Genomic DNA, 12,205 nt, shown 5'->3' with positions numbered 1-12,205 from the left:
AAGTGGTGTAAAATTGAAATATACATGTGCATACATGTTAGTCATTAGAGATATGTGTGTAGGAAAAATTAAGATACTTATTTAATTAGACAAATTAGATATAACTGTGTCTAAAACATATGTAATTTAGTATACTAGTATCAACTATGAGCTTGATTTTCTGTACCGAAGAAGGGTGGATTATATCCCATTTGCAATACCTTAATGATATTTATAACAATGCAAAAAATAACAACAAAGAAAGTAAACTAATTTTTAATGATACGTTATTTAAAATAAATTCACAATATTTGCGTCAAAATCAAATAAATCAATCTGAACAAGATGATGGAATGTCATTACAAAATAAAAATCGAAAAAGAAAACGATCAATACTTTTACCAGATAAAGATTTAAACGAGGTATGTAGTCAAATATAAAGACTTCAGTGATCTAATAATTAAACGGAATAACTTTACCAATCATTATTATGTATTTTATAGATAAATCATATCAAACAGAGGTTCAGTAAAATAATGTTAGCAGCAAAGGCAGAAGGATTGTTGTCTTCTGATATAATACTTGATAATAATGAAGCAGCCCGCTTAGCATCGCAAACATTTTATCAGGATACATTTTGCAATGAAGAAGAAAACTTTTATGGTTGCAATGATACAGATACAGCTATCATATCAGAAGTAAAAGATAAAAAATATGTTTTCCCTCAAAAGTGTAACTTTTATTGTTATGATGTCAGAGACATTGCAAAAAAGCTGGAGTTAAACAATCAATATGATTTTATATTGTTGGATCCTCCTTGGTGGAACAAGTCCATAAGAAGAAAAAAAACCAAATACTTAGAAGCTAGGTGATCTTGTATGGTTCAATATAAGCCAGTAAAAAATGAACATTCTCTGAACATTTTAATGAGAACAAGTACTTTGATCATAGTATAAGTTTTCCTTGTTCTCAGTTTTGTGAGCATATGGGTAAATAAGATTTTAGCTGCAACTTTTCATTATAAAAGAGTTCTCCTTAAATAATTCTAATACATTTGAACATATCTTAATTCTACTTTTTGAGTTAAGATCAATCCATATTTCTTTTACAACTAACTGCAATCAGCTATAAACAACATTTTATTTGATATGCAAATTGTTAAACATATTTTTATGTTAAACAGCTATAAAATGATGTACAACGAAGAGTTGGCTAAGATACCAATTAGAAAATTATTATGTTCAAATGGACTGGTGGCAATATGGTGTACAAATGCTCCAAGTCATCTACACAGTATTTTTAATAATATATTCCCATCATGGGGAATCACTTATAGAGCAAAATGGTATTGGATTAAAGTAGGTATATGGAGATTATATATATTATCAAAAGATATCATTTATGTGGCCTATATCTAATTTATATTTTAGATTACTCAAACAGGAAATACAGTCTGTAACTTTAATTTTGCACTTGGTAAACAGCCTTATGAATTATTAGTTCTGGGATCTGTATTAAATGGTAATGAAATAAAAGTTCCTGATGGCAAACTGTTGATAAGTGTACCAAGTGCAGTACACTCTCATAAACCGCCGCTCATAGGTAAAAATCATGATATCAATAGTAAATTATATAAAATAAATTAATAGAAATATCATAAAACATTATTTAAAATTATAGAAGTTGTAAAAGAATATCTTCCAAACGAACCAAAATGTTTAGAAATATTTGCAAGATATTTACTTCCTAAATGGACAAGTTGGGGTCTTGAAGTATTAAAATTTCAACATTTATCATTATACACAGTAATAGAAGAAACGAATGAGACTCAGAATAGCACTAACATCGATGTAAATAAATCAATTGATTAACATTAAATTTTAAAAAGTAAGTAGTTTGATCTCTTGTTTATTTAATACCATAAATTAATCGCTTTTCATTGACAGTAAATAACATTATGAAGTACCATTTATATGTTCACTAATACCGTTTTTCATCGAAACACGGTAACCATGTGGATTCATTGTTTGCCACCTCCAGAAATCTTCACCTATGTTGAAAATATCATTTATAATATGTTATGTTTATTACAAAAACATAGTAAAAATGTTATTTCACTTACACATTTGTTCAACATTATACTTTGTTCTCCATCCTAATTCTTTTTCTGCTAAGTCTGTGTTAGCATACATAGATACAATATCACCCTCTCTTCTATCTTTTATAACGTACGATACTGTTGTTCCTGTTACATTCTCAAAGGTTTTAATTAATTCAAGCACAGATACACCCTTTCCAGTACCTAAGTTATAAATCTTTAATCTTAAATGTTGTTTATGCAAAGCGTTTAATGCCGCTACGTGGCCAGCCGCTAAATCCATAACGTGAATATAATCACGTATACCTACAAAAGGAATTATTTTTGATACATGTTCAAAAAATATTATATAATCGATATGTACCTGTACCGTCTTTTGTAGGATAATTGCCTCCAAAAATAATAAGTTCAGGCTTGTGTCTTAAGGCCACCTGCGCTATGTATGGCATTAAATTCGTAAATGGTTTTGTGGGATCTTCCCCAATTAAACCACTTGGATGAGCACCTACTGGGTTGAAGTATCTTAGAGAAATAATGTTCCAACTCTGTTAAACGGAGATAAGATACTTCATACTTATTTTTACATTACATAGAATGATAACTTAGTTAATTGTTCATAATATTTCACAATTCAATATTATAAACATACCTTCTCAGCCCTTGATATATCTTTAAGCATTTCTTCAATGAAATACTTTGTTCTACCGTATACATTTGTAATGTTACCAGTCGGATGCTCCTCTGTAATCGGAAGTTCATTCGGTTCTCCGTATACGGTACAAGAACTGCTAAATACTAACTGAAAGCATCCAGCAGCTTTCATTACCTTGAAAATAGAATAAATTTATTTATTTTTCTAAGGCGCGAAATAGTGGAATTTAATTAAATTTTACCTCTAATAAATTAATGGCACCAATAATATTATTTCGATAATAATGAAGTGGAACTTGCATCGATTCTCCGACCGCCTTTATTGCCGCGAAATGAATCACGCAATCTATTTTGTGCTAAAATTTCCATTGTTTTATCATCTATTTTAAAGTGTTGTATTATATTGAAAATTTTTCTTTTTTACCTTGTTAAATACTGTTTCAAGTTTATCCCGATCGATGAGATCGCAATTATAAAATGTGACCTTTTTTCCTGTTATTTGTTCGACTCTTTTAAGAGCCGCGGATTCACCGCCACCTTCGGTTACGCTATTAGCAAAGTTATCTATTGCAACAACATCGTATCCGCTTTCCAAAAGTTCGACGATACAGTGACTACCAATGTAACCGGCCCCTCCGGTTACGAAAATTGTTCTCCAATCTGTAGTCATACTTCTGTCAAATGAAAAACAAAAATATTATGACTGTATACAAAACTTTAATAGGGAAATTTCATCACCTTAGAGAGAAATTAATTTTCACTTGCTTCATTATGCAAATATATAATTTTGAATAGATATAGCTTGAATATCCGATTGACCGTGCAAGGTAAAGTATACAGGTGTTTCGGACATTCACCTGCATCGATCAGAGTTCAAGGTCGTTAAAACACGTGGTAAATCATTACGGTTACGTATATGATTAATAAAAATGACTTAAACAGTTTACAGATAGTTATAATAAAACTTAATTTTCTTTAAATGGAGTATTTTTTACTTGAATAACATTTCGACTCTTACACTGATGAACTTAACGGTACTCGAAGTACATCAGACACCTTGGGCACGTTAAATACACCTTCGTGTTACTCCAGGAAATAAAAATACAGATGGAGAATATACAAATTTTTATGTTATTTCTAAATGAATCAACTTAATTTACAAGAATGAAGATAATTAATTAATTGAATTTCAAATTATACGAAATTGTTTGTTAATTTACATTTATATACATACAAGAATATTAAATACACCTTGCAATTACGTTATAAAAAGATATTTAAAAATAATTACCTAGTAAACGTAAAATTATGAGTAATGAGCACGTCAAACCAACTGGAAAGGATTCGAGGATACGGTCGCGTAGCCACTGACTTCGTCTCAACTGGTTTCAACTACTTGCGTCGTCTTCTGATTCAGGAAAGTAAAGTAGTAGTATATCCATGGAAGGCCAAGACATCCCCTCTTTTACAATACCATCATACATATCATTGTGTGGAAACGCACACTACATAGTTGGACCCTTCCAAGTCCTTGCTTTCTGTTGCAACAAGTTCTTCCTTTCACACAGACACTGTCCATCAACTGGCCTTATGAGACGAATGGGGGGAATAATGGCACATGTGTAAGAGCCATACCTACAGTAACTGCTTGCATCATCAGAAGATTTTTATAGCATTAATTCATCAGAACTGAACATTTTATTTTATTAAATAACATTTATGTATTAATTGTAACATAATTAATACATTAAAGATATCACTGAAAGTATTATAGATCTTATTAGAGTATTTACAAATTGAACTGTTTTTTGGTTGAATATTTTTAAAATTGAGTATTGCTCACTTATTGAGCTGTTAAAACTTGAATTAACTTATGTAGTAGTTCTTTTTGTTCTGCATCTAAGTATGGCCATAATTCTCCTTCCAGTTCTAGCAATGCTTCATAATCATGTGACTGGCATGCTAATACTAAGGATTGTAACAGTAATAATTCATCTTCGCTCATATTGAAATCTGTAACATATATATCTTCTATAAAATAATAATTAATATAACACCTCATAATACTTGCCATTATTTGTAGTTTCTTCTATCCATGCATATTTCTCCAACACTTGTGTTAAGGAAGGTGTAAGTCTTTGAGGAGATGGTTGAAGTATGAGTAACAATAGTACTCTGGTCACTTCACATCTACATGTATTAATATAATTAGAGCTACTATTAGTTATTATTCGTTAAAACATAATACAATATTCTTAGTTTTATACCTGTGTAATATAATACTGTAATTGCCTCTTGCACCAGCATTAATATAACTCTCAATAAATTCAACAAAATCATTCAAAATTTGAAGTGCAGATACATAATCACCTAATGAAATATTTCACTTTCAATCATTGCAACTGTTTAATTATAACTATTTAAATAAACTATATTCACCTTGTTTAATGTGATAAGATACCAATGTGTTAATAGCTTTTGAAGTTGAAAAAATATCAATAGCTTTACGTAATTGTTGAATACCAGCTGAAGTAGCACCCAAAGCTAATGCTAATTCTAATGCTAATCCAGCTGACATAGTATTGAATCCTGGTTGATTATAACAACGTGCTAATGCATGACCAAAACAACTTATGGCAGCCTATTATAAATAATTAACTTTAATATTTCATGTCATTTATATTATTACTTGTTAACACAAGTTAGAAACATAGTCAACCTGTGTATTCTCTTGTCCTATAGAAGGACAACCTATATCTTTATCCTTTTTATCAGCCACAAGAAATTCTCTTCCAGCTTTAATTAAAAAATTTAATTCAGAAGAAACATTTTCCAATGTTCCTTGACATCTAGCTGCAGCTAGTGAACATAAACCTGCATACTGCCATAGTTCTTTTTGCTCACATTCAATAGCCAAAGCAGCTATAAAATAATTAACATCATTATTTATTTGTTATCGTGTAACAAATGCTATATCATTTTTATGTGACTTACTAAATTGGTCACTTGCTTCAGCAACATTTGGTTTTCTCAAGAAACGTCTAAAATTAAATTATGAACATGTTTAATGATCAAATAGTTGAATATAATTGCTATATAAAATGAAAACAATTTGTGACAATATACTTACTTTTTCAGTTTATTAGATATATTATGATACTTTGTTAAAAAATCTAATGAATCTCCAATTTGTCTTTGAATAAAATGTGCCATCCTTTAGTTATTATCAATGTGCTTTGTTTACATAATTATGTGAATAATTGGTTATATCATATACTTTTTTCTTATCTACCCAATGATTAGTATCATATTGTTATTTTTCTAATTAAATACTGTTTGTTAATATAAACATTAGGTTGTTAAATTACATATGTATAAAAGTACATACATCACACTTTATATTGTCTTATAATGCTTTGTTATCATAAATGTATATGTATTTTTTAAGACACCCTGTATGTGTCCTCGTCTATATTTTATGCAATTGGTACAGTATGTGTTAAATATCAGTCATTCTGATATATATATTTATTTTGGATAGTATGTATATGTAAATAGATACAATACACGAATTGTTTTTTTTTTTAAATAAATATTCCTTCACGCATTGACATCTCACATTTAACAGTGTGATAAGAAGTATTTATAATTTTGAATTCAATAAATTATCTTTTGTGTCATTCTGTTGTAAGGGACGATAAAAACAATAAAACAATCATAACAATAAATAACAACCATTCAGTGAATCTGTAATAAATATTTCATTAATAATCATCAATTAAATGTTTTAATTTCGTGCAGTATACATTAGTAACGAAACGTTTATTGTTTCAGGAGCAGAGATATTGAATTATCACTCGGTTGAATATAGATAATATAACGCAAACAAACGTTATCAGTTGTTGTAACACTTAAATTAAGAAGCTCAAATATCAACCAGATTGTGCAAAATTATGTAGTCAAGTAATAGACGGTGTTACATGACAATATCATAATTGACATCTTTGTATGTGTAGAGTTTGCATCTTCTTTTCAAAAACGTTAACAAGACTAAAAGTTTCTTTAAAAAATGCATGGAATTGTTGAACTAATTTTGACCAGTGCTTCATTGTGGATGCTGTTACAAGTTATCTGGAGCAGTTTAATAAGTGTGTTTTATCATTTCTGTATACCATGGATTGTTTGGGGTACCTTTATTGCGGCAATTGGATTAAAAATAGCCAGGATTCCACCGCCAAATTTGAATATTGTACAAGAAGTGCTTGGTATAAATCCTATTTTGTTGAAAAGAGATAGTACCATGTCCAAGACTCATGATAATGAAGAGCAACATTGCATGCGAGTGGTGGCTCATCGTGGTGGAGGATACGATTTCCCTGAGAACAGCTTAACAGCTTTCCGTAATGTAAAATCTTATATATAATAATGGTTTTTAATTTGTTTGTTTGTTTTTTTTTTTATTAGCTGATTTGCAATACTAGAAATCTTGTAACAAAAAGAATTGCTTATTATTTCATAATGTAGATACACTAATATAGTAGTTACTAACAAGAGATTTATTACTTTAGTAAAAGAATATGTTTTTAGTTTCCTTTTATAAATGAAACATTTTATAGTGTAAAGACAGAGGCTGTAATGCAGTTGAACTTGATGTACTTCTTACAAAGGACAATGTACCTATAGTGTTTCATGACACAACAATTGATAGAGTTACTGGACAACATGGGACTATTAAAGATATGACATGGGATCAATTAAAAGATTTAGATATTACCCATAACCATCCACTCAAGTAAATTTTGTAATACTTTTTTTTTACTATAAAGGATTACAATAGTAAAAATTTATTTAATTTTTTTTTCTTTCTAATCATTGTAGGGATAAATTTACTGATGGCGAAAAAATTCCATTACTTTCTAAAGTTTTAGAAACTTGCTTATCCAATGAACAGAGAATAATCATAGATATAAAAGAAAAAAGACTGGAAGTTGTAGAAGCAATTCTAGATGCTTACAAAAAATATCCAAAATTATTTCAAAGAGCAGTTGTATCCAGTTTTAATCCAATTATTATATATATGGTAAAATAAAATTAAAACAATAGTAATAAGAAATATACATATTTGTGAATGAACCTGATCAATATTAGACATTACTTAGTGAATTTGTGATTATAGCTTAGAAGAAAGGAACCTCGTATTGTGTCGAGCCTTGCATGGAGACCTCAGTATTTTTCAAGAGTAACATATCTTGGGTTAGATGGTCCGGCACCGGCACGATATAACAATCCATTTAAACATATAGCAGCTTCGGTGTTCGATTATATATATGATTGGATGCTTAATCATTTTATATACTACATTGTGGGAGTTTCTGCTATTTTACTGCATAAAGATATTGTCAATCAGTATGTATGCTTTTAAATTATTTGTAATGCTGAATATTATTACAAAAAGTAAAATGTTCTTTTAATATTATATTTATTTTAGGCGCGTTATCCAAGTATGGCATGATCGTAATGTTCGTGTCATGGCATGGACAGTAAATCTACCATCAGAAAAATTACATTTTTCACGACTATTTAAAATTACTTACATAACGGATACACTATTAGTTGAAAAAGATATGTAATAATCATATTACATGCTTTATGGTGTAAAAGACTATTTTATACTACTGATATTATAAAGCATTATATTCAGTAATCTAGTCCATTCAATAAAATAACGAAAATATATTTTTGTCTAACAGTATTTATTAATTCTGTTATCAGAGGTACGTTCTTTTATGTCAATTAACATAATTCTAATACATATATATCATTTATTGTATGTCTTATTTGACATACGTGAAACTCGAATTTTGAATAAAATAAAAATAATATATTTTATAATTAAACAGATGTATTTTAAATACTTCGAAATGAATAGTTTCTAAACCAATTATTACGTGTATATTCTTTATTAATTATATACATACTTTTTAAAAAAGAAGTTATTCAACACTATCATAATTGCACATAACTTTTATGTATTATATTCGTATTTTGTATACATATTTTACTAACAATGGTATCGATACTTTATAATAACATATAATTTGAAATTGTATTTATGGACGGAAATATTTATTTTGTAACTATTTACGGCAAAGTTATAAAATACTTAACCTAGCTAAAAAATTAAAAAAGAATTATCAGACTATAGTTGTAAGCTTACTTTTACGAGATTCCATGCCTTGAATCAATCCTGTTAATAAATCCTCCATTTCAGTTGTAGCACGTTTCAGCTTGCAATTATCGTTAGCTACGTAGGAATCTAAAATAGCAATTTTATAAAACAAAATATTTATAAGAGAAACAACTTATGTCATTAAAATATACAAATTTACCATTAAGTAAACAATCATCTGTAACCATATTTTGTAATCTATCTAGGATATCATTTAAATCTCCTTGAATATTTTGTAAACTACTATGTTGTGAATGTTTATCAGGTCTCTGAAGAGAAGATGGTGTATTATCCCTATGAATACCTATGAGAGAACCAGATATTACTAATGGTGATTCATTTTCAATATCAGCTATTGTAGATTTCATTAAATATTTTTCTTCTTTGCATTCAGCGTCGTTACAGTCCAACCATTGAGAAAAACCACTATCGGTAGGATTTATTTCCGATCTTTTTGTACCTAATAATTAAAAACACGATACATAAATAGGTAATTAACATAATTTTTTAATAAAATAGGATAGAATTGAAATAATATAATATACCCCCAATCCATGTACTCAATTCAATTTGGGTAGGTTCTATTATATTGCTAAAACCTAAACTGGTAGATGCTTTTCCAGAATTAGTAACATCATGATTTTCTTTAATAATAGATTCTTCTGTTGGATTAAAGCTACTTGACTGTAATACATCGGTATCATTTGTACTTGAACTTTGTTCTATAGTTTCTTGACGAATAATTGGACTCAATTCAAAATTCATAGATAGAGATGCCAGTCTTGATGATAGAGGTGGAACCATAGGCGTGCTTTGCATGTGGCTAATTATTTGAGGCATACAAATTTTATCCGAAAACAAGTATTTCTGTAAATAGTAGAACAATTCTTTTTCTAATACTTATACTATTATATTTTACTAAACAATAATATACCTTTAATAGTTTTAGACGTTGTAATTGCGATTCAATCATAGCTCTATGATGCTGAAGTCTCTCTGCTTTACTGCCCTGAATATCAAGTAATTCTATTTGTAATTGTTTATTTTCTTCTTCTAAATGAGTAATTATACTTTGTAATTCTTTTTGTGGATCACTTAGTACTCGTCTTCTCATTGTACTTCTTAACGATCCACAGTCGGCACGAGTTGCTTCAATGCTACAATAATAAGTAGTTAAAGAAACATCTACCTATGATATGTAGAACATTGATTTTTAAATTTTAATAACCTGTTAGTATGTGGAATTTGATCCTCAACATTAATTCCATTTGATCTAACAGGGCACAATCTCAATTTATTCCGTATTAATTCAATAATCAACTTCGTTATTTCTCGATTCGAAGTCTAAAAAATAATTTTATGTAGTATGTTATTTATAAAAATAAAATATATTCTTGTACCTTGGTACAAAATTCACGAGTGGGATGTTTTAGTTTATGTTTTCCTGATATTTTACCATACAAAAAACATTGTTGGCATTGATGATATGCTGTACATTTTAAACACGTGTACCGTAATCCCCGAATTGGAGTTGTTTTACAAGAAGAGCATCTAACATTATGAATAACTGAAAAAAAAGAACATCTATAAACTTTATTAAATTCAGGGCTAATTACTTTGAAATATGATATGTACATACTGTGTTCTGCAGATTTTATACGATTAAATATTGTTATCCAAACAAGCAAAGGAGGTTCTTGCATAATCCATGATGCAAACTCTGATTCAGTTACTCCAAGACATCCTTGGGTCTATAATAAAATATTATCAATTAATTATATGCAAAATACATTTTGAAGTTTCATTTAATTCTACCTTTGAAAAGCAATTGTCAATATGTGATTGAATGTGTTGAGATCCGTATGTTGTACTTTCTCCTAGCATTTCTGTGATTTTGCAAATATTTGTTAACAGTGTACATAAACCAGCTTTAGATAAGCATGCATTATGATCAGCTAATTGTTGATAAAGGTATCCATATTTTTCTTGTAATTTTCCAGAGCTAATTAATACCAAAGCAACTTTTACAGAAAATACAGATACAGTCCTAGTACATTGTCTGTAATTTTGATTAAATTTACAAGATCATTTAAATTAGCTGAATTTTAATTATCAAATTTAGATAATACATCTATGATAACATACTTATCAAATGTAGTTAATATGTAATTTGTAGCAAGTTTTGCTGCGAAATCAATATCAAAATTGATATTATTTTCTTTACATGCTGCAAAATAGATATCAGAAAGGACATCTTCAACCTCTCTTGGGTCTAGATTTACACAATTTTCTGTAATTGAAAGCCTATGGCGTTCAAAAACACCAGCAATTAATTCCAATTGAACATATTGCACTATAACAAATTGTCATTAATTACAGATAAAATTCACATAAAATATTAAGAAACTATTGACCTTATTGATTTACAATATTATATTAAACTTACTATTAAGTTCTTTATGCAAAATTTGCATTTTTGCTGCAGTTCTATAAGATGTGTGATGAATACCGTTACACTGTTCTATCAATGGTATAATATTCTGCATTTTTATATATTCTTATAACAATTAATATAATAGTGATATCAATGATCACTATAGATAAGTTCCAATTGATCTTATAATTCTATACATTTATAACTGAATAGAATTTATACAGTCTTTTATTGCAGAAATATAACACTTAAACATAGTGCTCATGCTTTCAAACATTTCCATAAAACAGCATAAACCTGTAAAATCTGAAAAAATGTATATCATTACAAATAAAGAATAAGATTTTATTTACCTTTTTCTTGTGATTCATTTAAATTTCATTTCTTAATTTAATATATATAGGTGTGAAATGAGACGTTTTTTAGAATACAAGTCCCACGGGGTCCCCGACACCCCAGGATGGTAAGTCGGTATGTAGAGAGCGTCATCTATGCAACGGGGTCTCCGACGCCCCACGATGGTAGATCGGTATATAGAAAGCGCCATTCATACGTCGGGGTCCCTGACACCCCAAAATGATAGGTCGGTAAGCAGAGGGCACTGCTGATACATCGGGGTTCCTGACACCCCAAGATGATAGGTCGGTAAGCAGAAAGCACCACTAGTACATCGGGGTCCCTGACACCCCAGATGATAGGTCGGTAAGCACAAAGTGCCATTCATACATCGGGGTCCCTGACACCCCAGGATGATAGGTCGGTAAGCAGAAAGCACCACTGGTACATCGGGGTCCCTGACACCCCAAGATGATAG

At 29.4% G+C, this 12,205-nt stretch overlaps 4 protein-coding genes across 10 annotated transcripts; 2 read left to right on the top strand and 2 right to left on the bottom strand.

Moving 5' to 3' along the window:
- Window positions 1-88: 88 nt before the first annotated feature.
- Window positions 89-1,870, top strand: LOC114874558 (N(6)-adenine-specific methyltransferase METTL4). The gene is made up of 5 exons (XM_029183942.2): window positions 89-401; window positions 483-847; window positions 1,163-1,337; window positions 1,410-1,581; window positions 1,660-1,870. The coding sequence occupies exons 1-5, from the start codon at window positions 147-149 to the stop codon at window positions 1,848-1,850; spliced, it is 1,158 nt and encodes a 385-aa protein (XP_029039775.1). The 5' UTR covers window positions 89-146; the 3' UTR covers window positions 1,851-1,870.
- On the bottom strand, window positions 1,858-6,211 carry LOC114874561 (UDP-glucose 4-epimerase-like). 5 transcript variants are annotated; one of them, XM_029183947.2, is made up of 9 exons: window positions 5,859-6,211; window positions 5,723-5,769; window positions 5,448-5,650; window positions 5,168-5,369; window positions 4,996-5,098; window positions 4,800-4,918; window positions 4,572-4,741; window positions 4,020-4,487; window positions 3,398-3,585 (listed from the first exon to the last, which is right to left on the bottom strand). In XM_029183947.2, the coding sequence occupies exons 1-7, from the start codon at window positions 5,939-5,941 to the stop codon at window positions 4,572-4,574; spliced, it is 927 nt and encodes a 308-aa protein (XP_029039780.1). In that variant the 5' UTR covers window positions 5,942-6,211; the 3' UTR covers window positions 3,398-3,585; window positions 4,020-4,487. The 5 variants fall into 5 exon arrangements, with proteins under 5 accessions (XP_046142268.1, XP_046142267.1, XP_029039780.1 ...); XM_029183948.2 differs by having other exon boundaries at window positions 4,020-4,741; window positions 5,859-6,049; window positions 6,117-6,210; XM_029183950.2 differs by having other exon boundaries at window positions 3,399-3,585; window positions 4,020-4,372.
- Window positions 6,212-6,243: 32 nt separating this feature from the next.
- On the top strand, window positions 6,244-8,464 carry LOC114874560 (glycerophosphodiester phosphodiesterase 1). Of its 3 annotated transcripts, none has more exons than XM_029183945.2 (6): window positions 6,244-6,268; window positions 6,563-7,133; window positions 7,345-7,520; window positions 7,607-7,808; window positions 7,905-8,134; window positions 8,217-8,464. In XM_029183945.2, the coding sequence occupies exons 2-6, from the start codon at window positions 6,798-6,800 to the stop codon at window positions 8,356-8,358; spliced, it is 1,086 nt and encodes a 361-aa protein (XP_029039778.1). In that variant the 5' UTR covers window positions 6,244-6,268; window positions 6,563-6,797; the 3' UTR covers window positions 8,359-8,464. The 3 variants fall into 3 exon arrangements, with proteins under 3 accessions (XP_029039778.1, XP_029039777.1, XP_029039779.1); XM_029183944.1 differs by lacking the exon at window positions 6,244-6,268 and adding an exon at window positions 6,276-6,477; XM_029183946.2 differs by lacking the exon at window positions 6,244-6,268 and adding an exon at window positions 6,314-6,367.
- Window positions 8,465-8,669: 205 nt separating this feature from the next.
- On the bottom strand, window positions 8,670-11,779 carry LOC114874556 (dystrophin-like). The gene is made up of 11 exons (XM_029183937.1): window positions 11,745-11,779; window positions 11,404-11,697; window positions 11,103-11,310; window positions 10,773-11,016; window positions 10,597-10,708; window positions 10,358-10,524; window positions 10,186-10,301; window positions 9,892-10,114; window positions 9,503-9,824; window positions 9,118-9,417; window positions 8,670-9,044 (listed from the first exon to the last, which is right to left on the bottom strand). The coding sequence occupies exons 2-11, from the start codon at window positions 11,501-11,503 to the stop codon at window positions 8,923-8,925; spliced, it is 1,914 nt and encodes a 637-aa protein (XP_029039770.1). The 5' UTR covers window positions 11,504-11,697; window positions 11,745-11,779; the 3' UTR covers window positions 8,670-8,922.
- Between the last annotated feature and the right edge of the window lie 426 nt (window positions 11,780-12,205).

Source organism: Osmia bicornis, chromosome 6 (assembly GCF_907164935.1).
Source record: "Osmia bicornis bicornis chromosome 6, iOsmBic2.1, whole genome shotgun sequence".
Lineage (NCBI taxonomy): Eukaryota > Metazoa > Arthropoda > Insecta > Hymenoptera > Megachilidae > Osmia > Osmia bicornis.
This window is presented reverse-complemented; position numbering and strand designations above follow the sequence as displayed.

Excerpts from the sequence above, each read along its gene's own strand:
- LOC114874558 (XM_029183942.2), top strand. The coding sequence starts at position 147 with ATGAGCTTGATTTTCTGTACCGAAGAAGGGTGGATTATATCCCATTTG. Across the intron at positions 848-1,162 it reads ACCAAATACTTAGAAGCTAG|CTATAAAATGATGTACAACG; the intron begins GTGATCTTGTAT and ends TATGTTAAACAG. Across the intron at positions 1,582-1,659 it reads TCATAAACCGCCGCTCATAG|AAGTTGTAAAAGAATATCTT; the intron begins GTAAAAATCATG and ends TTAAAATTATAG.
- LOC114874561 (XM_046286312.1), bottom strand. The coding sequence starts at position 3,398 with ATGACTACAGATTGGAGAACAATTTTCGTAACCGGAGGGGCCGGTTAC. Across the intron at positions 3,085-3,152 it reads TTGAAACAGTATTTAACAAG|CACAAAATAGATTGCGTGAT; the intron begins GTAAAAAAGAAA and ends TGGAAATTTTAG. Across the intron at positions 2,030-2,101 it reads GTATAATGTTGAACAAATGT|GTGAAGATTTCTGGAGGTGG; the intron begins GTAAGTGAAATA and ends TTTTCAACATAG.
- LOC114874556 (XM_029183937.1), bottom strand. The coding sequence starts at position 11,503 with ATGCAGAATATTATACCATTGATAGAACAGTGTAACGGTATTCATCAC. Across the intron at positions 10,302-10,357 it reads CTCGTGAATTTTGTACCAAG|ACTTCGAATCGAGAAATAAC; the intron begins GTACAAGAATAT and ends ATTATTTTTTAG. Across the intron at positions 9,045-9,117 it reads AGATGATTGTTTACTTAATG|ATTCCTACGTAGCTAACGAT; the intron begins GTAAATTTGTAT and ends TTGCTATTTTAG.
- LOC114874560 (XM_029183945.2), top strand. The coding sequence starts at position 6,798 with ATGCATGGAATTGTTGAACTAATTTTGACCAGTGCTTCATTGTGGATG. Across the intron at positions 7,809-7,904 it reads ATCCAATTATTATATATATG|CTTAGAAGAAAGGAACCTCG; the intron begins GTAAAATAAAAT and ends TTGTGATTATAG. Across the intron at positions 8,135-8,216 it reads CATAAAGATATTGTCAATCA|GCGCGTTATCCAAGTATGGC; the intron begins GTATGTATGCTT and ends TATTTATTTTAG.